This window comes from Saccopteryx bilineata, chromosome 1 (genome assembly GCF_036850765.1).
Source record: "Saccopteryx bilineata isolate mSacBil1 chromosome 1, mSacBil1_pri_phased_curated, whole genome shotgun sequence".
Classification (NCBI taxonomy): domain Eukaryota; kingdom Metazoa; phylum Chordata; class Mammalia; order Chiroptera; family Emballonuridae; genus Saccopteryx; species Saccopteryx bilineata.
In genome coordinates this window covers 241,284,840-241,311,086 of record NC_089490.1, presented here as the reverse complement: position 1 = coordinate 241,311,086, position 26,247 = coordinate 241,284,840, and the positions used below count along the sequence as shown (strand labels likewise).

The 26,247-nt window shown below is 49.6% G+C and overlaps 3 protein-coding genes and 1 long non-coding RNA gene across 4 annotated transcripts; 3 read left to right on the top strand and 1 right to left on the bottom strand.

The window, feature by feature from the left end:
• Window positions 1–582: 582 nt before the first annotated feature.
• Window positions 583–4,708, top strand: LOC136320344 (alpha-1,6-mannosyl-glycoprotein 4-beta-N-acetylglucosaminyltransferase-like). Its single transcript, XM_066253535.1, has 2 exons — window positions 583–700; window positions 3,612–4,708. Exons 1-2 carry the CDS (start codon window positions 583–585, stop codon window positions 4,706–4,708), a joined length of 1,215 nt encoding a protein of 404 aa, XP_066109632.1.
• A 5,745-nt stretch (window positions 4,709–10,453) lies between these two features.
• On the top strand, window positions 10,454–11,179 carry LOC136320343 (alpha-1,3-mannosyl-glycoprotein 4-beta-N-acetylglucosaminyltransferase-like protein MGAT4E). The gene has a single exon (XM_066253534.1). It carries the CDS (start codon window positions 10,454–10,456, stop codon window positions 11,177–11,179), a length of 726 nt encoding a protein of 241 aa, XP_066109631.1.
• Window positions 11,180–14,804: 3,625 nt separating this feature from the next.
• Window positions 14,805–18,774, bottom strand: LOC136310726 (uncharacterized). Its single transcript, XR_010726602.1, has 3 exons — window positions 18,355–18,774; window positions 16,146–16,291; window positions 14,805–15,263 (listed from the first exon to the last, which is right to left on the bottom strand). It is a non-coding gene; the product is annotated as an uncharacterized lncRNA (long non-coding RNA).
• Window positions 18,775–18,879: 105 nt separating this feature from the next.
• CYB5R1 (cytochrome b5 reductase 1) lies at window positions 18,880–24,337 on the top strand. The gene is made up of 9 exons (XM_066239585.1): window positions 18,880–19,043; window positions 19,315–19,464; window positions 19,582–19,654; window positions 20,163–20,269; window positions 20,513–20,642; window positions 21,268–21,351; window positions 22,202–22,287; window positions 23,151–23,250; window positions 23,549–24,337. Exons 1-9 carry the CDS (start codon window positions 19,029–19,031, stop codon window positions 23,719–23,721), a joined length of 918 nt encoding a protein of 305 aa, XP_066095682.1. The 5' UTR covers window positions 18,880–19,028; the 3' UTR covers window positions 23,722–24,337.
• Window positions 24,338–26,247: the final 1,910 nt, after the last annotated feature.

Sequence of the window (26,247 nt, the reverse complement as noted above, 5' to 3'; positions counted from 1 at the left end):
CCTCTGCCTCAGGCACTAGAATGGCTCCTGTTGCAATGGAGCAACGCCCCAGATGGACAGAGCATCGCCCCCTAGTGGGCATGTCAGGTGGATCCTTGTTGGGTGCATGTGGGAGTTTGTCTCTCTGCCTCACTGCTTTTCACTTCAGAAAAGCATACATACATACATACATACATAAATGTTTAGACTGAGTACTGGAGTGGCATCTCCCTGTCTCCTGTCATGCCTGACACATGCTTTGCCCTTCATGGAATTAGGTGACCCGTAGCAGACTAATCATAGAGATGACTGTGAGGGAAGAATGGCACGGACTAAGACATGTAACCCCAGAGAGCTATAGAAACCTCAACTTCCTTAACCCAGACCTGTAACCTATACAAAACTCCTAGGGAGAACTTTTTCAGAAGATAGGAAAGAAACTGAATTGAGCCCTGAGTAATCTGCCCAGTATCCTGGAGAAGCTTGATTATGAGATGCATAGGGGAACCCACACAGCCATATTCACAAAGGGCGTGACTCAGAGTTGAAACTTACTCTTTTCCCCAGGGGGAAAAGGAGCTGGTGGCTTGGCAGAGAGCCCGGATGCAGCTCAACCCTGGTAGAACACACCACCTGCAAACCTTCAAAGATATGCAGAACTCGGAACCATTCAAACCTGTGAACTCCCACATTTTGATTGGAGCCCCTCCTGTGGAAAAAAGTGAGTGTGCATGGGGATCCAGACCATGAAGGGGCAGGTCAGGCAGGTGGAGAACAGGGACCCATGACAGCATCTGACACAGCAGACCACTTTCTCCTTTCAACACTCTCTGCTGTTGCTTCCAGGATCCCAGACTCTTTGGTTTTCCCCCACCCTCACTGGTAGCTCCTCAGTGTCCTTTGGTGGTTTATGTTCTCTCTCCAACATCTCAATGTCGGTGCATCCCAGAGCTTAGTCCTGTTGGGACTGCCGTGGTGACCCTTTCCAGTCTCACAGCTTTCGGTGCCATCTGTGCAGATGACCCTCAGCATCACAGCTCCAGCATAGCTCTGCCTGGGGTCCTCATCAACCTCTGCAGCAGGGGTCCCCAAACTTTTTACACAGGGGGCCAGTTCACTGTCCCTCAGACCATTGGAGGGCCGGACTATAAAAAAACTATGAACAAATTCCTATGCACACTGCACATATCTTATTTTAAAGTAAAAAATCAAAACGGGAACAAATACAATATTTAAAATAAAGAACAAGTAAATTTAAATCAACAAACTGACCAATATTTCAATGGGAACTATGCTCCTCTCACTGACCACCAATGAAAGAGATGCCCTTCCAGAATTGCAGCGGGGGCTGGATAAATGGCCTCAGGGGGCCGCATGTGGTCCGCGGGCCGTAGTTTGGGGACCCCTGCTCTGCAGTATCCTTTTTCCTGTTGTGGCAACCATGCGGGCATCTGTCACTGAGATCTACGTCTAGACAATGTGTGGCCTTCCATCTGTCCACTCTGTCAGGACTCTGTGGTTCTCCGTGCTCAACAAGCTTCCCTCTGCCCTGTGCACCCTCCTGAGGTCCAAAGTTGCGATGGTATTTGAAAATAAAGAATAAACCTTAAGACAGAATAAACATTTTTTGACTCAAATCGTTTAAGAATTCAAAGGACAGGCCTAAGCTATTGTGGAAATAAAATACTATTAAATTCAGGGGGCTTCTGCCTAACCAGGCAGTGGCGCAGTGGATAGAGCGTCAGACTGGGATGCGGAAGACCCAGGTTCAAGACCCCGAGGTCGCCAGCCTGAGCGTGGGCTCATCTGGTTTTAGCAAAAATTCACCAGCTTGGACCCAAGGTCGCTGGCTCCAGCAAGGGGTCACTCGGTCTGCTGAGGGCCCGCGGTCAAGGCACATATGAGAAAGCAATCAATGAACAACTAAGGTGTCACAATGCACAACAAAAAAACTAATAATTGATGCTTCTCATCTCTCCGTTCCTGTCTGTCCGTCCCTGTCTATCCCTCACTCCGACTCTCTCTCTGTCTCGGTAAAAAAATAAAATTAAATAAATAAAAAATAAAAATAATAAATTCAGGGGGCTTCAGTGTGGTGGTGGCATTAATAAATATAATAACTCAAAAAATAATACAAGAGTCTGACCTGTGGTGGCGCAGTGGATAAAGTGTCGACCTTGAAATGCTGAGGTTGCTGGTTCGAAACCCTGGGCTTGCCTGGTCAAGGCACATATGGGAGTTGATGCTTCCAGCTCCTTCCTCCCTCCTTCTCTCTCTCTGTTTCTCTCTCTTCCTCTCTCTCTCCTCTCTAAAAATGAATAAATAAAATAAAAAAAAAACTTAAAACTTAAAAAAATAATAATAATACAAGAACACTCAATAAGGAAAAACTACTTTGAGTTTAAGTGCATTTTTTTTCAATTAGCAATAATCTCGCTTTGAACAAACTTCACTGGCTATAATGTTGCACTGCAGAAAGCTAAATAAGTTTTTAATCAAATGCATTATGAAACATCAGTATGAACTTATGATATGCTCTTTTTTTTTTAATGTTAGCCCTGGCCAGATGGCTCAGTTGGTGAAAGTGTTGTCTTGACATGATGAGGTTGCAGGTTCAATCCCCAGTCAGGGCACATACAAGAATTAACCAGTGATGGCATGAATAAGTGGAACAACAAGTTGATGTTGCTCTCTCTCATCAATAAATAAATTTTAAAACTTTTTTTAAGGCTCAGGATCCAACTTCAAGAAACTAATTGCCAAGACAGAATGATCTGAGCATCAATAAGATGAAATTTCAAAGGTTTGAAAAATAAGTCCCATGAGTTTATAGAGATGCCTCTCTGTGTCTCAGGGTCACCTTCAGGGAGCAATGCACTGAATTCTGTCCTAGAGGCAAATATCATGTCAGCTGAGTCCTCTCCTTCCCCACTGCTGCTTGGAGCTCTTGCTCCAGTCCTAGGGATCCCTCCAGCCCCTGGACTTACCTCTGGCAAACCTTCCACTTGGACAGAAAACCCGAGCACTTTTACTTGCAATGGATGTTGCCACAGCCAGCCCCTTGGTTGTCACTGGTCCAGTGGTTCTGGAAAAAGTCCGATGGCTAATTACCCAAGTGACCATCCTAGGGCTCGTTCCTCTCTTTTGGTGGCTTGAAACTTAGAATTCCTCTTGAGGGTTTTGGTCTGAAGATGCATCCGCGTGCCATTTTTTCTGTGTGTCTCTGAACTACGAATTCTTCCACTTCCGCTCCTTTATCACTCCCATCCCGTCTTCTCTGTCTTCCAGGAGTTCTGCAAATATTATGGTTTCCTAATGGCAACCTGTCTGGTTTTTCAGTGGGGTTTTGTGTGGGAGGAGACATAAATGCATACGTTTTTAGTTTATTATCTTTATTTCTCCCATATAGCTACTCAAAAGCAATGATTAAAAAAAAACAAACTCACAACTTGTGACCAGATATTAACTCCTAACATAGACCATACTTAGGCTTGGGAAGAGAAAACATAAAATAACTATAGGAATGCATTACGATGATGTATGGAAAGACCCGAGAGTATTACAAGCTCATCCATATCAACATTTTTCTGTTCTGTAAGTTGATAAAAGCCCTCTTTCCTCCTCAATCCTAGAACTGCTGGCCATCGGGATTTCCTCAGTGCAGCGTCCCCAAGGGAGTGAGCTTGTGGACACCCTGCAGTCTCTCTTCTTTGCTTCTTCCTCATCTGAGCGGAAACACTTCACTGTTCTGGTACACCTGGCAGGTGCTGACCCCAAGTGGCTCCGTCAAATGATCGACAGCCTCTCAGCCCTGTTTAAACCACACATCCAGGCCAGAGAGCTAGTTGTGATCACTACTCCACTCACAAGCTATCATCCCTCGAAGGACATTAAGAGAACTTTCAATGACCCTCCCACCCACGTAGGCTCCCACTCCAGGCAGAACATGGAATATGCCTTCCTCATGAACTTTGCTACCCACCACTCCGACTATTTCCTGATGGTGGAAGATGATGTGACATGTGTCCCCGAATTTGTCACCCAGATCGCCACTGCAGTGTCTGCCTGGGAAAACAGACCTTGGGTGACTCTGGAGTTCTCGCAGCAGGGCCTTACCGGGAAACTCTTTCGTAGGAGAGACCTGCCCCGTGTTGTTCACTTCCTCCTCCTCTTCTACCAAGAAATGCCCTGTGACGACCTCCTCTCCCATTTTCAGGACCTCATGCAACACACGCCAGTCCAGTTCCTGCCCTCCCTTTTCCAGCACATGGGCAACTCCTCTTCCTTGGAGGGAGATGACATGGGTTCTCCCAGAAATCCGGCTGCCTTCATCCACACCAACCTGCAGGTTGCCCACGATTCTGTTCCCTTAAATGCTTACAGCCTGGATGGGAAATTCTTTTATACCCAGTCAGCTGAGGCTGGCAGCCATCTGACTGTGGTTTTGGATGTACCTGCCCAAGTGTCCCGAGTTCAAGTGCTGACTGGCTCTGACCTAAGAGGTGAGGACCTGCTGAGAGACGGACAAGTAGAACTGGGCTATCGTTCTATGGATGGTGGCAGTGACTGCAATGACTACATTCTGCTGGGGCTACTTGTAAATGGCATCCTGAATAAGCAGGTACTATCTCCCAAGTCTGGGGAGAAGGTGAAATGTGTGCGATTGCTTGTGACGGCCCCTGCACCCTCTGGAATAACGATCAGGCACATCAGGCTCTGGACCAAGTGAAGTTTCAATAATAAATGGAGAAGCCACTGGGAGTTTTAGGAGTGGTCATATTGGAGGTTAGAGTCTACAGAGGATTTAAAAACACCCAAAACATTAAAATGTTGAAATTAGTCATGGAAAAAGGGGGGTGGGGAAGGTGGAGGAGGGTAGAGGGAGATAGATGGTGATGGAAGGAGACTTGACGAGGTGGTGAACACACAGTGCAGTGTACAGATGATGCATTATAGAACCGTGCACCTGAAACCTGTATACCTTTATTAACCAATGTCACCTGAATAAATTCAACTTTAAAAATTGGTCAGGGAAATCTTGTGGTTGGGTCCTTTCAGGACAGAAGATACAGCATGTGTAAAGGTGGAGGGAAGCTAATGTGCTTTTGGCCCCAGAGCCACTGGTGGATGAGGTAGGCTTGTTAATCTCTTCCTTGCTCCCAGGGTGAAGAGTCTGAGCCAGGCTTACAATGAGGTTTGCCCCTCACCAGTCCCCTGTGCAGAACACAGTCTGCGCACAGGTAGAGGCACTGGCCTTTGGATGTTTCACTCATAAACGGGTAAACTTATGATACAAAACTGGGTCACTCGACCCAATCTATTTTAAATAATAAAGAAACCAGAGCACAGGGATTTAAAAACAGGCTCTGTCGCCCGAGCAGCCATCTTGCTCTTCCCAGCCCTGCTGCAGATATGGCAACAGTGCCAATCAAGAGTTATTCCAGTTCCAGCCTGACCAGGCGGTGGCGCAGTGGATAGAGTGTCCGACTGGGATGTGGAGGACCTAGGTTCAAGACCCTGAGGTCGCCAGCTTAAACGTGGGCTCATCTGGTTCAAGCAAAGTTCACCACTCGGTCTGCTGTAACCCCCACGGTCAAGGCACATATGAGAAATCAGTCAACGAACAACTAAAGTGCCACAACGAAAAACCGATGATTGATGCTTCTCATCTCTCTGCGTTCCTGTCTGTCTATCCCTCTCTCTGACTCTTGCTCTCTGGAAAAAAAAATGTTATGCCAGCTCCAAGCTCAGGTCTGAACAGGGGCAAGAGTTCAGATCACAAAAACTGAGAATTGTGGGTTCATGGAGAAGTTTGGTCATTTACTATCAAGGGTGATTGAACCATGAGGGCCAATCAGGGCCAGGCCTCAGGCCAGTGCTTGCATAGGCAAGAGAGCTTAGCCAGAATGACAAGCAACTCCTCTCATCCAGGTGTGGCAAAGCAGTGGCAAGGGCAGGACTGACAGACCAGTGAAGTCAGATCTTCACGGAGTTATCTGATAGAGGAAGCCAGAAAGTCAAGATTGGGTAGAGGTGGGAAGTCTTTCCAATAATCTTGCCTGATGACTATAGAGTACTGGAGAGTGACCCTGGTTTAAAGGATTGTAATCATACCAAATACACCCTCTAACCAGAAAAGAATAAAAGTACAAACAAATAATTATAATTACTTATCTAGAAACCCCACAAACATTTGGAAATTAAGCAACATTTCTAAATTGCTCGTGGGTTAAAAAGATCACAAGAGAGATCAGAAATTATTTTGAACTGAATAAAGATGAACACACAACATCTAAATTACTTATTTATCCTATAACTGGATATCCTATAACATGGATAGTTCCTCCAGGAACCACCTACAGGGCCTTCTAACAGGGAAGGGATCATTCAATATCCACCCCTGTCAATTTGATTCAAACTGACAGTTAATTTTCAGCTTCTGGGTTTGAGATGAGACTGGGAAGCTGGCTTTAAAAACTTATTCCCACAGAGAGAGCACTGACCTAGGACACTGAGGACGTAGGTTCAAAACCCCAAGGTCACTAGCTTGAGCGCAGGATCATCAATATGGTCCCATGGTCACTGGCTTGAGCCCAAGGTCAGTGGCTTAAGAAACATGTCCCTGGCTCAGCTAGAGCCCCCGGTCAAGGCACATATAATTTTATTTATTTATTTATTCATTTTAGAGAGGAGAGAGAGAGGGAGAGAAGAGAGAGACAGAGAGAGAGAAGGGGAAGGAGCAGGAAGCATCAACTCCCATATGTGCCTTGACCAGGCAAGCCCAGGGTTTTGAACCGGCAACCTCAGCATTTCCAGGTCGACGCTTTATCCACTGCGCCACCACAGGTCAGGCCAAGGCACATATAAAAATCAATCAATGAGCCTGACCTGTGGTGGCGCAGTGGATAAAGCGTCGACCTGGAAATGCTGAGGTCGCCGGTTCGAAACCCTGGGCTTGCCTGGTCAAGGCACATATGGGAGTTGATGCTTCCAGCTCCTCCCCCTTCTCTCTCTCAATCTTTCCTCTCTCTCTCTCTGTCTCCTCTCCTCTCTAAAGTGAATAAATAAATAAATAATAAATTAAAAAAAAAAAATCAATCAATGAGCCTGACCAGGTGGTGGCGCAGTGGATAGAGCGTCGGACTGGGATGCGGAAGGACCCAGGTTCGAGACCCCGAGGTCGCCAGCTTGAGCGCGGGCTCATCTGGCTTGAGCAAAGAGCTCACCAGCTTAGACCCAAGGTCGCTGGCTCCATCAGGGGTTACTCGGTCTGCTGAAGGCCTGCGGTCAAGGCACGTGTGAGAGGGCAATCAATGAACAACTAAGAAGTCGCAACGCGCAACAAGAAACTGATGATTGATGCTTCTCATCTCTCTCTGTTCCTGTCTGTCTGTCCCTGTCTATCTCTGCCTCTGTAAAAAAAAATAAGAAAAAAATAAAAAAAAAATCAATCAATGAAAAACTAGGGTGTCACAACTACAAGTTGATGCTTCTCATCTCTCTCCCTTCCTGTCTGTCTATCTCTCTCACTAAAAACAAGAACAAAACCAAGAACAACCCTGATTCCCACTGTATCCAGAAACAGGTGCTTGATGTGAGCAGCACCCATTCAGGTTGAACAATGGTTGTCAAGCACCATCTCCAGGGAGGGTGACTAGTTTCTGCCACCTCAGAGGAGCCACTCTGGGCCCCTGTCCGGTGATATTAAATTTTTGTCTCCTTGATTGCAGAGAAATCCCTGCTCTCTGATTATTTATCAAGCCATTTTTTCTGTTAGATAAAAAACCTCCAGCGGCTGTGGCTCCACAAACATGGTAAAGACCTCCACATGATTAGAAATTTCTGGTCACTTCTAGGTTTCCACCTTTCCTCACCAGTCCAGGGTGGGGAGACATTCAAGAGTTTCCCTTGTCCTCTGACTTGATCCAAGACCTTGTAATCTGTCCAACATAATCCTGGGAAGGATCAGATACAAAAGTGAAGAGCTAACAGACGAGACCCAGCCCATCGGTCACTCACAACTGAGTAGGGACTTGGCTCACGTGAGTTTAGGGAAGGCCATGACTAACACCTGACCCTTGATTTCCTTTTCTTGGCAACACATCCTCTCTGATGGGGCCTCTACTTCGAGAGTCGCTAAACGAAAGCTTCTTCAATGTCACCTGGAAACCAAGACAGGAGGTGAAGAAGGTAGAGGCCGAACAGAACCAAACTCCGTGAGCTTTGGCTCTCCTTAGACAGTTACAAGTGGGTGGGGGTGGGGGGAAAGGCTAAGGAAGTAAACTGGCAGGTGTCCAGGGGGAAGGGTGGGGGAGGAAAGGGAGGCCTCCAGGCAACAGGAGGATGTGTCTGGCTACTCTGTGATGGAGGCTCTCAGGATCCAGATCTTGCCCGCCTCCCGCAGAGCACCAGGCCAGCACCATGCACCACTGCCTCTGGAAATCCACCGTCATGGTCGTGTCCTTCATCTCCCTGAGCCTCCTCCTTCACGACATTAAGGAAAAGCATCTGGAGCAAAGTGTGTCATTGGTAAGCTCCAAATGAGGCTGGGCTACCTGCTAACACTTCAGCAGAGAGGAAAATTTTCCAGTTATGCAAACAATCAATTATAACCATAGAAATTCTGAGAGCACTTGAAGATTCAGGAGAGTGTCAAAAAAGATAAATTTTAACCAGCCTTGCATATGGATAGGGTTTTAATTGTGGAGGAAGGGGGCACTTCATGTGTGTGGACAGCCTTGCACAGACCTCCCAGAGGGGCCCCCTGACTGGCAGGCCAGCATACAAGGAGGCTGCCACACTCCTCACCACAGTACAGATGGTGCTCCTCCCACTGTCCCGTCAGGGATGGAGACCCGGAGCCCAAAGAGGTCTGCTCCCACATCCCCGTCTGCAGTGGAGACCTGAGCGTTCAGGTTCTGGGGTGCATGCCCTTCCTATGTGCCTCATACCAGCTAGAGCAGAGTGTGAGGTGAGTGTGGGGAAGTGTGCAGTCAGAACTGAGCAAAAGAAAGAGCTTTAGAAGTGAGGCACTATATGTAACTTCCTCCAGGACGAGACCAACTGGTCTTCCCACACTGGCACAGCACCCCGCATGGTCCAAGCAGAGTCAGATGTGTCTGCCATCCTGTGATGGCACAGAGCTCAGAGGTGGAGCAGGCAGGATCTTACTCTGCAAAACCCTGGGACCTTCCCACAGGCATTCCTTCCGGAACTGGGGAGCCCCACTTCCCTGACTCAGGCCCACCACTCCTGCTGGAGCCATATGAGTTCTCATGATGAGGTGCAGACAGCACTCCACTAAGCCACGACACTCAGATCCCTGGGGGATGGATCCTGGGGCTTGCCTGGTCTTTCCAAAAGGGGGATTTGTCCTCAGTTGTCTCCAGAGGAGTTGGGGTGAAGCTCAGGGCTGGTGCTCATCCATCCTCAGCAGAAGGAGGAGAAGAAAACACTGCAGCAGCTAGTGCAGGAGCAAATCAGCTCTGAAAGCGGGAACCACGTGGAGACCTTCAAGGAGATGCAGAAAAGCTCCCCTGTGGTCCAGCACGCTACCTACACAGTTCTGGCTGGAGCCCCTCCCCAGGAGAGGAGTGAGTACATGGGAGGGAGATCAGACTGGGCAGCGATGACACAAAACATCTCAGGAAGAAGATGGGAGGCGAGTGAGGGGGGAACGAGCTGGCATCTCGTGGGGAAAGAGGGTGCTGCCTAACAAGGTGGACGTCCACAATGACCCGCTAAGGAGCTATCTCACAGTGAAGCTCATTCAGGGCCAGCCCCCAGATGGGGAGGATGAAGGAGGGGGCTGAGCTTGGGTGGATGTCAACTCCCTGAGCACTGGACCACAAGAGTCCTCGGGTTTCCTCAGCCCCTGCAGACCTCCCATTCAGGTCTGCAGTCACAGCCAGGAAGTACATGGTAGTAGCCTCCCCATCAGAGAGAGCCATGTCCTTCATAAAGGTTCCCTAACGGCCTTGCAGGAACTGATCAAATAAAACCACTTCACAGCCTCTGACTAGAGATCAACTTCTTCCCTGAGCACACTTTCTGAGGGAAGGAAATGTGAATTTGTCCCAGGTGCTGGGAGGTTCTCATTGCCACTGCAAAGTGCTAACAGTGTCTTATGTTCCCTCACCTCCAGAACTGCTGACGGTGGGGATCTCCTCGGTAAAACGCCCTTACGGGAGCACCCTCTTAGACACCCTGCAGTCCCCTCTTCCAAGCCTCCTCGGAGCCTGAGTTGAACTGTATTGTAGTGCTGGTCCACCTGTCAGATCCTGATCCTGAGTGGCTTGGCCAAACAGTTGCCAATATTTCAGGCCTCTTCCAACCTCACATTGAGGCCCAGAAGCTGCTCGTGATCCACGGTCATCTCAGTGGCTCTCCTGTCCCAGGAGATCTGGGCACTGCTAATGATTCCTCACCCTGCGCAGCCATTTATCACAGGCAGAAAGTCAGTTATGCCCTCCTCATGAACTTTGCTCTCAACCTCTCTGAATACTTTCTGATGATAGAAGATCATGTTCACTGCACCCCCAAATTCATTTCTGTCATCTATTGGGCACTGTCAGCCTGGAGAGAACGGCCGTGGGTAATCCTGGAGTTCTCCAGCCTCAGCTTCTCCGGGAAAGTTCTCCACACTAGCGACCTCTCTCGCCTGACCACGCTCCTCCTCCTCTTCCCCAAGGACACGCCTACCCACATGCTTCTCTCGGAATTCCGTCTTCTCTTGGCCCAACATGTTTCAATTCGTCTCCGTTCCGTCTTCCATCCCATGGGCCACTATGCTGCGCCTGAGGCCACCTGCTTTCCTGTTGAAAAGGAAATGGTCTTTGGTGAACCGGATAACCCCACAGCCAATGTCTTCACGGACATGAAGACAATATCGGATGCGATTCCCCAGTACGCTTATGTTCTGAACCAGGAATGCTACTTCACCCTCGAGCCCTTGAGAGGCAACTACCTGACGGTAATTTTGGAAAGGCCACAGAAAGTCATACGGATAGAGGTGCTGACAGGTTCCCACCAACAAGGGCTGTACCAGCTGGAGCAGGGCCAAGTAGAACTAGGCTATGACCTCCTGGCACATTCTGAAGACTGTGCTCGCTATGCCCTGCTGGGACCATTGGTAGAGGGAAATCTGGACCAGAAGGTATTTTATGAAGAAGACACCATGGAGCAGCTGAGCTGCATATGACTGCTGGTGCTGGCCTCCCAAGACTCCTGGCTCCTAATCCAGCAGATCAAGGTCTGGACTCAGCCTGAGGAAGAAGAGAGCTAGAGGCATGATGGGAGTTCTGCAAGGACTGATCTTGGGCATGCAGTTTTTACATGGCCGGCAAAAAATAAAGCTAGAAACTTGTAAAGGCCTGTGTACGCCAAGTAGAGTGACCATGTACTCAATAAGTTACTGTCCAAACAGGAGTACTTTAGAGAACGAAAGGAAGCACTGTTAAAAATCACACTGCAGCCTGACCTCTGGTGGCGCAGTGGATAAAGTGTCAACCTGGAAATGTTGAGGTCGCCGGTTCGAAACCCTGGGCTTGCCTGGTCAAGGCACATGTGGGAGTTGATGCTTCCTGCTCCTCCCCCCTTCTATCTATCTCTCTCTCTCTCTCTCTCCTCTCTCTCTCCTTTCTAAAATGAATAAATAAAATAAAAATAAAATTAAAAAAAAAAATCACACTGCAGCCTGACCAGGCGGTGGCGCAGTGGATAGAGCGTCAGACTGGGATGCTGAGGACCCAGGTTCGAGACCCGAGGTCGCCAGCTTGAGCGCAGGCTCATCTGGTTTGAGCAAAAGCCCACCAGCTTGGACCCAGGGTCGCTGGCTCCAGCAAGGGGTTACTCGGTCTGCTGAAAGCCCACGGTCAAGGCACATATGGGAGGGCAATCAATGAACAACTAAGGTGTTGCAACGCTCAACAAAGGACTGATGATTGATGCTTCTCATCTCTCTCCGTTCCTGTCTGTCCCTGTTTATCCTTCTCTCTGACTCACTGTCTCTGTAAAAAATAAATAAATTTTAAAAAAATCACACTACAACCACATGTGTAAACCAGACTGTCCCAGGTAAGCAGAGATTTATGCTCATCCTAATTCTAATTTTTGTAGGCCACTTAAGATAAATGACACAATCTGATGAGGGGAACAGGTGAGACAATATTCTTTTGGCTGACTAAGGGCCAGAGAGAGAGAGGGAAGGAGTCACCATGAACTATCTTGGTTCTTTTTTTTTTTTTTACAGGGACAGAGAGAGGGATAGACAGACAGGAACGGAGAGAGATGAGAAGCATCAATCATCAGTTTTTCTTTTTTTTATTATTAATTTTGAGAGAGGAGAAAGAGAGAGAGAGAAGGGGGAGGGAGGAGCAGTAAGCATCAACTCCCATATGTGCCTTGACCAGGCAAGCCCAGGGTTTTGAACCGGCGACCTCAGCATTTCCAGGTCGACATTATCCACTGCACCACCACAGGTCAGGCAATCATCAGTTTTTCCTTGCGACACTTTAGTTGTTCATTGATTGCTTTCTCATATGTGCCTTGACCGCGGGCCTTCAGTAGACTGAGTAACCCCTTGCTCGAGCCAGCGACCTTGAGTCCAAGCTGGTGAGCTTTTGCTCAAACCAGATGAGCCCATGCTCAAGCAGTTTTTCGTTGCGACACCTTAGTTGTTCATTGATTGCTTTTTCATATGTGCCTTGACCGCGTGCCTTCAGCAGACTGAGTAACCCCTTGCTTGAGCCAGCGACCTTGAGTCCAGGCTGGTGAGCTTTTGTTCAAACCAGATGAGCACGCATTCAAGCTGGCGACCTCGGGGTCTCGAACCTGGGTCCTTCGCATCCCAGTCCGACGCTCTATCCACTGTGCCACTGCCTGGTCAGGCTATCTTGGTTCTTATCTGCACCCAAGTGTTACACCTGAGGATCTTTCTGTGAAGGACCTATTGCCCTGCCTAAAGCAGCAAGTATTAGTACTATGATCATAGAGGTGGAACTGGCTTTGGTTCACATCTGTGCATGCGCCACAGTCTGTTCAGGCTGCTATAACAGCATTCACAGACTGCTAGTTTATAAATAACAGAAAAAAAAATTTAATTTTAATTTACTAATTGATTTGAATGGGGGGGCAGAGAAATAGAACAACTTGTTCCACTTATTCATGCATTCATTGATTGATTCTTGCATGTGCTCTAACCCAGGATCAAACCTGAAACCTTGGTTTATCGGGACAGCACTCTAACCAACTGAGCACCCGGCCAGGCCCAGAAATTTAGTTCTCACAGTGTTGGAGGCTGGAAAGTGTAAGATCAAGGTGCTGGCAGAGGCAGTATATGGTAGGGTCCCACTTCCTCGTTCATAGAGGACTGTCTTTTTGCATCGTCACCTGGCAGAAGTCAGTGAGGGAGCTCTTACTTATTTGATAAGAGCACTAATCCCATTCGTGAGGGCTCTACCTTCAAGCCCTAATCACTCCACCTCCTGACACTATAATTTAGGGAGTTAGGATTTCAACATATGAATTGGGGTGGGGAGCACACAATCAAACCACAGAAAGACCCAAACTCCAAATTGCCAAGGCTGAGACCTTGCTGGACCAAAGTTTTGTCAGCCATGTTCCTTTGCTTATATATTGTCTAGAGAAGCTTTCATGCTACAAGGGCAAAGTTGAGTAGCTGTGTAGCTTGCAAAGTCTAAAACACTGTTTTTCAATGGGCAGAAATTTTGTGCCAGTCTGCAAAAGAGTTAACCACCCTGATGTTGTATAAAGATTATGAACCCAAAGAGCTTAGTTGAATTTACTTATGCTAAGGGTGATTTCTGCCTTAGCAGTCCCCTAAATAATTCTCCTACTTTCACTGGTCCCCAAGTGTGAAAAGGTTGAAAATCACTGGTCTAAAATATTTACTGTCTGGCCAACCTCTGCTGTAGTGAAATAAGAACTCTCACCACTGATGATGGTAGCACAGACACAACCACTCTGCAAAACTGTCTACCAGCACCGAGCATCTGTACACCTGATGGAATAGTTCCATTCTTGGGTATACACTCAATGGAAACACAGGCTTGTGTGCACCACACATGCACAGTAACATGGATAGGAGCATTCTTTGTAATAGCCACAGATTAGCAACCCCCAAATTAGAATGGGTAAATAAACTTGGTCTCATCTCACAATGAAACACCACTCAGTGATAAAAATGACCAAACTGCCTCTAGCACAAGAGCATGGAGAAAATCCCACAAACATAATGCAAAAGGAGCTGATGCATAAAAATGTGTACTGTATGGTCTCATTTACATAAAGCCCTAAAAGAAGCAAAACAGATATGTGGTGTCAAAGTCTGGGCTATGGTTATGTAGTAAGTGACCACCTGGTGTCCCAGTTCAGGGACAGAAGCTGGGGAGGCAGGGCTGGAGCTGCGTTCCTCAATGACCTTGAATAAGTTTCTGGGCTCCTGACCCCACGAGTGTGTGGACCAGGAGGAAAGGAGCTCAGGTGGTGTGACTTTTTTTTACTGAATTTACTGGGGTGATACAGGCTGATAAAATTACATAGGTCTCAAATGTACAATTCTACAAAACATCACCTGCATAGTCCATTCACCAGACACAGCCATTTCCTTCCATCACTGTTTATCAGTCCTTTATTCCTTTCTAACCTCCCCTCATCCTGTTTTTGATAATAACCTACTGTTATCTGTGAGGTTTTTTGTTGTTGCTTACTCTCTTAACTTTTTTCACCCAGTCCCCCAACACCCCACCCATCTATCTGTAAGGTATTTTCCCCGCCAAGGAATAAAGGGCGCTACGTAGCCATCAAATGTGGAATAGCAAAAGCTTTATTTAGTAGAGCGCTTCCTGGACGATGTTCTCTGGTCCACGAGACGGGGCCAGAGAAGTCGTGCTGCCTCCTGTTTGGGGGTAATTTATAGTGTCGGTAGGGTGGTCGGGTTGATATGACGTGTCGAAATTTCATTGGCTGACAGTTGTTCTTTTTCAAAGAGCTCCTAGTAAGTTTCTTTTGGCGGGCATGAGTGTGGATGGTTCCAGCCAAAGTTCCTGGGCCTGTTTCCTCATGTGACTTTCCTCTATTGCCAACCGACCTCACATTCTGACCTTTTATGTTAGATAGGGGCGCCACTATTCGTCTGGTTACTTCCTGCTGGTTAGGGGCATCATGGGAGGGGAGGTCAGAAGGTGGTGGCTCTGAGGGGAGTCGCGTATATGGGTGTAGGAGCATCTGTTTGACGTGACTCAAGAAACTTCGCGGATGCAGTCCTGTAAGGATTTAAAAAAGAGGAGTAAATATATATGAGTAATATGTTGATAATTAGAAGAGGACCTAGGATAGGGGCAGCCCAGGTGAGGATGGGTGGCTGCCACCAGGAATTAAGCAGGTTGTAGGAGGAGAGGTCCTTCTGCAGTTTCTCTTGTAGACAGTTGAGGACCCCAATGCTTTCTTCCATTGGGCCAGTCTCATTGAACAACATTGCTTCTTGCTGTAACTCACTCTGGATGCAGGTTTCTGGTGGGAGGGACAGGAGCAACAGGAGGATCTGCAGGGCCTAACCTTTTGGTGAGCCAGAGATGGGTGGGGCTCAATGGTTCCGACTGCCAACTGTCCTGTATGGGGCAAGCTTGAGGCGAGAGACATGGTACCAAGGTGTTTGCCCTAGGAGCTTGGCTGCAGTAGGAGTAGTCAATATTACCGTATGGGGTCCTGTCCACCTGGGCTGTAGGGAGCCAGGCTGGAGCTCCCTCAGAAGAACCCTGTCTCTTGGTTGCAGGGGGACCTCTGGGTGTGCTTCACCTGGACCCCCTATGGGAGGAAGGGTCCGGTCCGCATGTTCCCTGAGAAGATGGTGGAGTAAAGACAGAAAGGGGAGGTAGGTGGCAAGAGGCGGGGGCTTTGTCTAAGAGAGCAAAATTGGAAATCCAGTGTCTAAAGAAGCCTATTAGACCGAGGAAAGAAAGAATCTGAAGGAGTGCAAAAAGGGGGATTCCATCCAAACTTTATGTCAGGAGTGGTATGCAAAGGGGAAAAGAAGGGGTCCCATTAACTCCTATAACCGAGACCTGAGAGGATAATTAGAGGTCTAGAGTGTGATGACAAAACAGAGAAGGTAGCCCTTGTGTCCACAAGAAATGAGATGGACTTACCTGCTACCTGCAGTATTACCCAGGGGTCGGCGAGGGTGATGGGGGTCTCCGAGTCTGGGCCATGTCAGTCATCCGTGAGACTGAAAAGTTCGAGTGTGGGCCCACCTGGCTGGCTTGTCCTCCATGTGGAGGCACCGAGGAAGAGCCTGTTATACAAAGGGGGCAATCGTTCCACCAGTGATCAGGCTGCTTGCAGTCAGGGCAGGGCTTAGTAGGTGGCCTCAGGCAGGGGCACTGCCAGGACCAGTGAACCTGCTTGCCACACTTAAAGCAAGCTCCTGGTGGGGTTCCTCTTTGCGGCCCAGACTTGGGTCAGGCATCTCCTATGCCTTGCCCCTGTTGCTCTGCTGGCCTCAGGGCTGCCACAAGAGCCTGGGTTTGGAGTGTCACCTTTTGCTGCATGCGGGCCTGGCGAGCAGCCTCAGCCTTTTTCTACCAGCCACGACCATTAAAAACTTTAAATGCCATGTTCACAGGTCTCGGATAGGGGTTTGGGGGTTGAGAATGGGGGAGAGGGGGCTCCTGAAGAGCCCGGCACCCAGATCCAGCCGGAACGCCGGAGCCAGAGGCAGGACAGGGTCAGGCCATCCTGCAAGAAGACTGAGGTTGGGCCATGGGGTCAGGAGCCCTGCAAACCCGCGTGAGGGCCAATGGCTGGTGGAGGTGGGCCTGATGGGGAGGGGTTTAAGAACACAGAGGAGAAGAGAGGGGCTCCTAGCCGGTAGGGGAGGGAGGCTTCCTGGATGGAAGAGACTGGAGCAGAAGAGGTCCACGAGGGACCAGAGAGGGGTCCCAAGAGAGGGGCGCCCCCAGGGGGTCCGGCAGGATGGGGAGAGATTTGGGGGTCGTCAAAAGTTGGAAAGATCAGGAGCAGAGGGTTTAGGTGAGGTTTCTCTGGCCAAAAAGGGCCTGCACCATAAAGCAGGTGGCACAGAGATTAGGACGGGAGCACAAATACTAGAAGCCCTGAATGTTAAGGGATCTCCAACCATTTCCCAGTTCTTTAGCAATAATTAAATTGGTGAGGGTGTTAAAACTGAAAGTTCCTTCAGGAGGCCACCTGATTATCCAGTGGGTATAGTGGCCCGGCCATGGTGGAGAAGATCAGTTTCTTCTTTAGGGAGAGAGCAATTCTGGATAAGGTACTCCAGGATGTTTTTGAGTCAGGTTTAGATTCCTATGCCTCTATGGCCACCCTCAGCCCTCAGAGTGATCAGAGATAAGAATTGGCATCCCACAACTCAAACTGTTCACCCGACGGTTAGGTAGAGTGGGTGTGTCCGGGACGTCTCCACAAGCATACACGCACTTGGAACGGATAAGAGGTCCCTGACGCAGCTGCAATTTACGGACAGGAAGTCTCGGCAGAAAGAACTGAGGTGAGGCTGGAGACAAGGGACCATGTGCTGAAGTGGGTGGAAAGTCGGAGGTCCTGGTTCTTCTTCAGAAGGGAAGGGGAGAGCAGTGGTTCCTTGGGGACTTCAAGCTCCTCCGGGGTTTCGGTACCAAATGTAAGGTATTTTCCCCGACAAGGAAGTAAAAAGGAATAGCACATTTGATGTGCTATTCCACATTTGATGGCAGCCATCAAATGTGGAATAGCAAAAGCTTTATTTAGTAGAGTGCTTCTCAGACAGGTTCTCTGGGAAGGGCCCCGGATTGGCCCACCAAGAAAACTGGACCGCCCACTAGTGGGCCGGAGGGACCAGGTTGGCCAGCACTGCAAAAGTGGGTGGGGTTTTTTGTGGGGTTTTTTTTGGTATTTTTCCGAAGCTGGAAACGGGGATAGACAGTCAGACAGACTCCCGCATGCTCCCAACCGGGATCCACCCGGCACGCCCACCAGGGGGCGACGCTCTGCCCACCAGGAGGCGATGCTCTGCCCCTCCGGGGCGTCGCTCTGTCGCGACTAGAGCCACTCTAGCGCCTGGGGCAGAGGCCAAGGAGCCATCCCAAGGAGAGGGGGAGGGGTGGAGAAGCAGATGGGCGCTTCTCCTGTGTGCCCTGGCCGGGAATCGAACCCGGGACTTCTGCACGCCAGGCCGACGCTCTACCACTGAACTAACCGGCCAGGGCCAAAGTGGGTGGTTTTTATAAAAAGGTTCGCCATCACAGCCCTACGGCCAGGGGTTTACCCCTTTTCCAGGACCGTGCTCACCAGGCCCCACCCTTTTGTGCCCCGCCCCCCCCCCCCCAAGCTCCCATGTACTTCCTAAATTGTCCTTTTCACGGTACCACTGCTTTTCTTTGTCAGGCTCAGCTCCAAGCACTGTTGCTCCCTCTGGAGCCTCCTCTGGTCCCCGTTGCCAGGCCCCGCACTTCCGTCTTCCGCTCCTCCTAGCTCTCCTCCTGCCAGGCCCGCCTTTCCCGCCTCCCCACCTTTTTTTCTAGGCACCGCCCCTTCTGGCTTCTACACTTGTGGACAGGTCCCGCCCTTTCCGCTTATTTATTTCTTCTGGCACCACCTTTTTCCGGCACCGCCTTTTACCGGCGCGCCTATTCCGTTTTTGTTTTTGAGTCGACCCTATCAGACACCTCCATTTCCACTCCTGCTTCTGTCAGGCCCCGCTCCTTCCACCTTTTCCGGCCTCGCTTCTTTGAGGCCTGCATTTTTTCCTGGCCTGTCACTTTCGCCTCTGGCCTCGTTTTGGCCCCGCCTTTTCCGGTTTAGTTCACACACCTATACACACGCGCACACGCACAAGCACGCACTCGTTTCCAAGCCCCGCCTTTTCCGGGTTCGGACTCTCCAGGCCCCACACTTCGTGTTCCGCCCATTTCAGCCCCAATTCTTTTCAGAGCCCGCCTCCTGCTCGCCCTTCGGCGAATTCTGGGAACGGTGCGCCGGCGCGGGCGCGGCCGCGGAGGACGTGGTGTTCCACTATGGGGTTCCAGCCGGTGAGACCCGTGCATGCTCCATGTCCTACCCCAGGGGATTCCACTCCATCTGGTTCTGGCCACTCAGCTGTGGACCAGGGGATGTCACCGCCGCCTCGCCCTGGAGGCTGGGGTCTGGGGACCCTGCCCAGGGGACGTCTCCGGCCTGAACCTATTCTCGCGATGGAGATCCGGGTCGCCACCTTCGGGGCAGCTGGTCGTACGGGACGCTCACCATCTGTGCCCGGGCTCTCACTCGGCGGGGCGGTCACACTACCTCCTCTCCCCACAGAGCCTAGGCTTGCTGGCCTCCCTCGGGGCGGGGCTGCTGACTCTGCTCGGCCTGGCTCTGGGCTCCTACTTGGTTCGGAGGTCCCGCGGGCCACAGATTACTCTGCTGGACCCCAATGAGAAGTACCTGCTGCGACTGCTAGACAAGACGGTGAGTTGCAGAGTAAGGGGCAGGGTACAGGAGGAACCAGAACCACCTCCCGTTATGGAGCGACAGTATCCACTGCGGTTGGGATGTCTTGGTGAAACAATGTCATCTACCTTTCAGACTGTGAGCCACAACACCAAGAGGTTCCGTTTTGCCCTGCCCACCGCCCACCACACTCTAGGACTGCCTGTGGGTAAGGAAAGTGTGGGCTCCTTTCCCTGGTATCCTAAGGGAGCAATTCTCCTTCCCAAGTCTCCTGCAACGTGCTGTTTTAGTCTGTTTCCTCCACACTCCATGCCCCTTCCCCACCTGACTGGGTCATCCAGGCTGCGAGGTGTCTGTCACTGGGCCATTCTAGGGTGTGGCTTTTGTGCCACCGGGCATCTTGAACACTCAGCAGGCCTCCCTTGTTCCTGCAGATTTGCTGGTACTATAGCCTGAGCAAACACTAACTTATTGCCTACTGCCCAGACTTTTAACTCACCTGGCAGTAACCGATAAGAGGTTCTCCCGTGGGGCACTGAAGAAGGATCCAACTGGGGGCCCAAAGAAGTCAATCATTCCTGCCTGGTAGCTCACTGGGACCACAGTGGGAAGCAAGATGTCCTTGTTTTCTTGAATCTCCCTGGGTATTTTGAAAGGTAACTGGAACACAGTGCGTCTATAAGCCTCCCTTACATAGTTCTCTGTGTGGTCCTTAGGCAAACATGTCTATCTCTCTGCCCGAATTGATGGCAGCCTGGTCATCAGGCCATACACTCCTGTCACCAGTGATGATGACCAAGGCTATGTGGATCTTGTCATTAAGGTAAGGGAGTAGTAGGAAGGAACCCCAGTAGTTCCCCACCTTACTCTTGCTGGGATTTGTGGAAACTTCCAAGTTTTGTTGAATAGCAGGAGATGCATGTCCTTTGTGGGTACAAAGAGAGTGTGCGGACTGGTGGAAAGACAGCATGTGCATGTCCTGGCCCTGGTCTAGGGAGGCCCAGTCAGTGAGGGCTCAGCAATCAGTGACAGTCCAAATAAAGTATTCTTCATTCTGTCTTACCAGGTCTATCTGAAGGGTGTGCACCCCAAATTTCCTGAGGGAGGGAAGATGTCTCAGTACCTAGACAGCCTGAAGATTGGGGATGTGGTGGAATTTCGAGGGCCAAGTGGGTTGCTCACTTACACGGGGAAAGGTAATGGCCTCTCTGCTCCTTGAGCCTCTTCCAGTTCTTCAGGCCATAGTCCTCTGGGCACCTGTGCACATGCAAAAGGGACAAAGCCTCCTGTCTGAACACGCAGCTTCGATAGTGTAGAGAGGCAGATTTGTCAGTCCCATTTGTAACCGATCATTCTCCTTCAACTTGAATTTGCCCATCATGACAGCTGTGGAGCTCAGTGAAGCAGCCCTGCCTTACAGATTCGCTCCTCAGGCTGAGTTTAGAGAGTGGAGAGAGCTTTCAGCCCTTCCCAGGGGAACAGCTGGGCATATTAGCAAGCCTCTTGGGCCGCTGTGTGCACTTGGGAAAGATTCACACCTGGCCCCATGCCTGTCGCAGTCACTAGGGGTGACCCTGTGCCAGAGGCAGCTGCTGACTCACTGTGTGGCCCTAAACTGACTGGAATGAAAGGTAATAATCCGGGCCATGTGGTCCTGGCCTCATCGTCCCTCACATGTATTATCAGGGCTGGCTCAGCTCAGAAGTCCACCCAGGCTCTGGGGTCAGATTTCATTGCAGCTGTTCAGCTGTCCTGGGACATGTTTTCTTTGTTTCCTGTATTGACTTCACTCTTCCTTCCTCTTTGCACTTGACTTCTCAGGGAATTTTAGCATTCAGTCCAACAAAATGTCTCCACCAGAGCTCCGAGTGGCGAAGAGATTGGGCATGATTGCCGGCGGGACAGGTTTGTGTTGTTTGGGGGCCGTTCTCTCCCACCACTGTTGATGTTGTCATGAAAATTGTCCAGTGATGCTTGAAAGGTTTGGAAATCATGGTCAAGCTGTTCATCGGGATTTCTCGTGATGCCTAGGGCTCCTTGGTACCTAAAAAAAAATCAATTAGGTAGAAACAACAAAAAAATTATTTTTAATGGGTAGAATAAGAAGTAAATCATGCACTTTCCCAAGACCTCGCCCTAAACAGATCTTGTCATCTTTAGCTGAGGATAGAGAAGTAGCTAGAAATAGGATAGTCAAGAAGGAAAAAAATTAATGTTGGGTTATTTCTATATATCAGACAGTATGCTAGTCTCTTTTGTGTCTATCTATGAAGTATGTGCTTGCCTTCTACTTTTACTGATGAGAATGTGCAGGCTCAGAGAAGTTAAGTAGTTCACTGGTAAAGGGTTAGTGTCCTGTGCTGCCCGGTTCCAAAGCACTTGCACTTAACTTGCAAGTCCAGTGTTCCAGGAGCCTCCCATTGAATCAGCACCTGTGACATCTGAGTCCTAGCCAACAAGAGACGTTCAGAAGAAGAGTCTTAGAAGGATTTCAACAATGTGAACTTGTGTGAATGTTGAGTATGACTACAGCTCACCTACCAGATATGAATTTTCGTGAGTTTGGGTTAAGAGGTATATCTATCCAGAGATGTGGGTGCTAGAGAATACACAGGAGATTGGAGGATTTGGACACTGAATGAAAGTGGGGTACAGGGGTGAATGGGTAGCATTCAGTTGAAAGCATTGGTCAGTTAAGGAGCTGGGACAGGTGGCCAATGGCCATGGTGTCTTACTGTGGGGTGTCTTTATATAGGAATCACTCCAATGCTCCAGCTGATCCGGGCCATCCTGAAAGATCCCGAAGATCCAACCCAGTGCTGTTTGCTTTTTGCCAACCAGGTTAGTTTGATATTTGCAATCCTGGAACTTTAGTGGGTTGACAGAGATGTGGCACCAACAGGCAGAAATGGGCCAGTGTGTGTTGTGGCCTCTGCCCAAGATCCCCCTGTAGGTAGAGGATCCTCAGCTATAATAAGAGGGGTAACCCCTGAGACAAATTCCTTCCCTGGTCCCTAAGGAAAGAGGAAAAGGACACATTTTGGAAATTTAGTCCTGAGCATAAGAGCTTGCTCCTTGGGTTTCCTTTCTTAACTACTTCCTCTTTATTTCTTCTTGCTATGTAGATAAAGGTGCTTCCCCTCTTCTTCCCCTCATCTTAACAATCTAAAAGTCATGCTCAGGCCCTGGCCGGTTGGCTCAGCGGTAGAGCATCGGCCTAGCGTGCGGAGGACCCGGGTTCGATTCCCGGCCAGGGCACACAGGAGAAGCGCCCATTTGCTTCTCCACCCCTCCGCTGCACTTTCCTCTCTGTCTCTCTCTTCCCCTCCCGCAGCCAAGGCTCCATTGGAGCAAAGATGGCCCGGGCGCTGGGGATGGCTCTGTGGCCTCTGCCTCAGGCGCTAGAGTGGCTCTGGTCGCAACATGGCGACGCCCAGGATGGGCAGAGCATCGCCCCCTGGTGGGCAGAGCGTCGCCCCTGGTGGGCGTGCCGGGTGGATCCCGGTCGGGCGCATGCGGGAGTCTGTCTGACTGTCTCTCCCTGTTTCCAGCTTCAGAAAAATGAAGAAAAAAAAAAAAAAAAAGATAAAAGTCATGCTCAGTCCCTAGAACTAGACTAGAGCATTCTTTTTTTCTCCTTATTGGAGAATGTTAAGTGGGCCTGAGAAGCTTCCTAAAGACTTTGCTTCCCCTTTTCATTTCAGACTGAGGAAGACATAATCTTACGGGAAGACTTGGAGGAGCTGCAGGCCCAGCATCCTAGTCGCTTTAAGCTCTGGTTCACTCTGGATTATCCCTCAGAAGGTACCCTGCCCATTCTGGGTATTCCACAATCATGTTTGGTCAGATTTTGGTGGAACCACTCCTCCCTGGCACGGCCAAACTCCCAAGTCTGAGTGTGGGATGCGTGGTCTCCCGACCCTACCCTCGGGTTCCTGTTCATCAGTTGGGCAGCAGAAACATCTGTGCTGCTGAGAGTAGCCATCCAGTTGCTGCTATAATGTGACACCTTTTTAAGAGCCTTTCTGGGCCCTCCCACCTCAGGACTACACTCCTTGCCTAAATGGGTCTGTAGTGTCAGTTCTCTCCCTCTGCACTTCAGATTGGGCCTACAGCAAAGGCTTTGTGACTGCGGACATGATCCAGGACCACCTGCCTGCCCCAGGGGACGATGTGCTGCTGCTGCTCTGTGGGCCTCCCCCAATGGTGCAGCTGGCCTGCCACCCCAACCTGGACAAACTGGGCTACTCACAAAAGATGCGATTCACCTACTGAGTGTCCCCTGGCTTGACTGGTCCTGTTCCCTGCAGCTGTTTCCAGTCAGTACTTAAATGCTGTAAGCCCTAGATTTCTTTCCTAACAGGATCAGCTTTTTGTGCAATCTGGATAGTACCTACAGGAACAGCATCCTTCTACCTGTAGAAGAGGGCCAAGGCTGAGTTGTTCCCTGAAAGCCCCCCAAATCGCCCTGTGATGAAAGGTCCAGGTCAGGCCATGGAGCAGCCTTTTCCACGGGTCAGAAGGAAGGATGCATGTACATTCTTTCCAAGATTAGCTAGTTCACGGGTAGCATTGCACTCTTTGTGTGATGAAAAGAGCAATCTGTGTAACAAGTTTTATTTAATGTTCAGTGCTTACTTCATAGCAGATTCTGTGTATGAGTGCAAGTTGAGCAGACTTCTAGAGTTAGTCTTACAGAGATGCAGGAAAGAAGTAAGTGGTTCTTGCAAACATCAGAGAGAGGAATCTGAAATAATGTATTTGTGTGTCTGTCTGTCTCTGCTGGCCCAGGCTGGACGGAAATGGCTATTCACAGTCTGAGACTGCTGCTTATGGCAGGATCTTCTGGCTATGCAAATAAATGGGGCTAAGGTCCCGTGTTATACCTAAAGGGGTGTTGTGTCTGGGGTCCTTGTTTCCAAAGCTTTTCATGCCTGAGAATTTGGGGAGGAAAGGTTACCCTGCACAGAATTTCTTCCAGGTCTTCCAAAGAACCTTGGAGCAGTTATGCCATGTGCTAAAATGTGAGCTGCCCTGAGATTCAGTGATCATTTTAGAAGTCTCAGCAGAACCAGAAGCTCAACTTCTCCCCAGAGGCTTTTAACGTCTGGGAAAGAGTACAGGTTAGAGGGGATGCTTTTGGGTCCAGGTACCCCTCAAGCGGTCCTTTGGTTTGGCCATTCTTCCTTCTGTCTTCTCTTGAGCCTTTCTTTACCAAGGTTATCCTTCAGGGTACCTCACAGACAAAGTATTGTCTTTCTGTTTGGAAGAGAAACCTTCTCCTTTAAAAAGTAACCTGACATCAACAGCCTCGGCCAGACTTGTTGGTGCCTGAAGAGAGTTGACCTCCCCAGCCTACCGGTCTTGACTGCCCTTCCCAGTGCTGCGACAGCATGATCCAATCCACTCCCCTCTCCCAGGGTTGGACCAGAGCAGCTCCTTGAGATCTTTGTTAGTCCCTTTGAGACAGAACAATGCATCAGTCTTAGGAGGAGGTCAACATTGTTTTTCTGCATGGAACTATGTACTGTTTCCATGGGGCTCCTAAAAGAAAGGCTGTGGGACCCTGAAAATTCACCCCTTCATAGGACAGTCATCAGTAAATTCTGTTACTGGTATTTTATCATCCAGTTTTCAGTCGGCTAGTATGTATATATCACTAGTTGTGGATACAGTGGGAGACACTTGGCTACCTCACCTCCAAAAAAAGAAAATCTTGCTTAGGATTGTTGGACTCAGATAGTAAAGTGGCCCAGCAAAGGAAATTTCCCACATATAAGCTCACCAGTCCTTGTTTTGCACGGGTTTCTACCTCACCCACTCAACATACAAACATTTATTAAGGACCTGCGACGTCCCAAACACTGCTCAGCTCAGCATATGATTGTAACCAAGACTGTCCTTAGACCCCCAAAAAACTCATAGTCTAGAGCAGTGGTCCCCAACCTTTTTGGGGGCACGGACTGGTTTAATGTCAGAAAATATTTTCACGGACTAGCCTTTAGGGTGGGACGGATAAATGTATCACGTGACCGAGACAAGCGTCAAGAGTGATTCTTAGACGAATGTAACAGGGAATCTGGTCATCTTTTAAAAATAAAACATCGTTCAGACTTAAACATAAATAAAACGGAAATAATGTAAGTTATTTATTCTTTTTCTTTTTTTTTTTGTATTTTTCTGAAGCTGGAAACGGGGAGAGACAGTCTGACAGACTCCCGCATGCACCCGACTGGGATCCACCCGGCACACCCACCAGGGGGCAACACTCTGCCCACCAGGGGGCGGTGGTCTGCCCCTCCGGGGCATCGCTCCGTTGCAACCAGAGCCACTCCAGCGCCTGGGGCAGAGGCCAAAGAGCCATCCCCAGCACCCCGGCCATCTTTGCTCCAATGGAGCCTCGCTGTGGGAGGGGAAGAGAGAGACAGCGGAAGGAGAGGGGGAGGGGTGGAGAAGCAGATGGGCGCTTCTCCTGTGTGCCCTGGCTGGGAATTGAACCCGGGACTTCTGCACGCCAGGCCGACACTCTACCACTGAGCCAACCGGCCGGGGCCAGTTATTTATTCTTTCTCTGCGGACCAGTACCAAATGGCCCACGGCCCGGGGATTGGGGACCACTGGTCTAGAGCAGTGTTTTTCAAACCCAGCCCACCAGAAATTTTTTTCTTTTTTTCTTTTTTTTTTTTTTAGAGAGAGAGAAAGGGGGGAGGAGCAGGAAGCATCAATTTCTCTATATGCCTTGACTGGGCAAACCCAAGACTTCAAACCAGTGACCTCAGCATCCCAAGTCAAAGCTCCCAC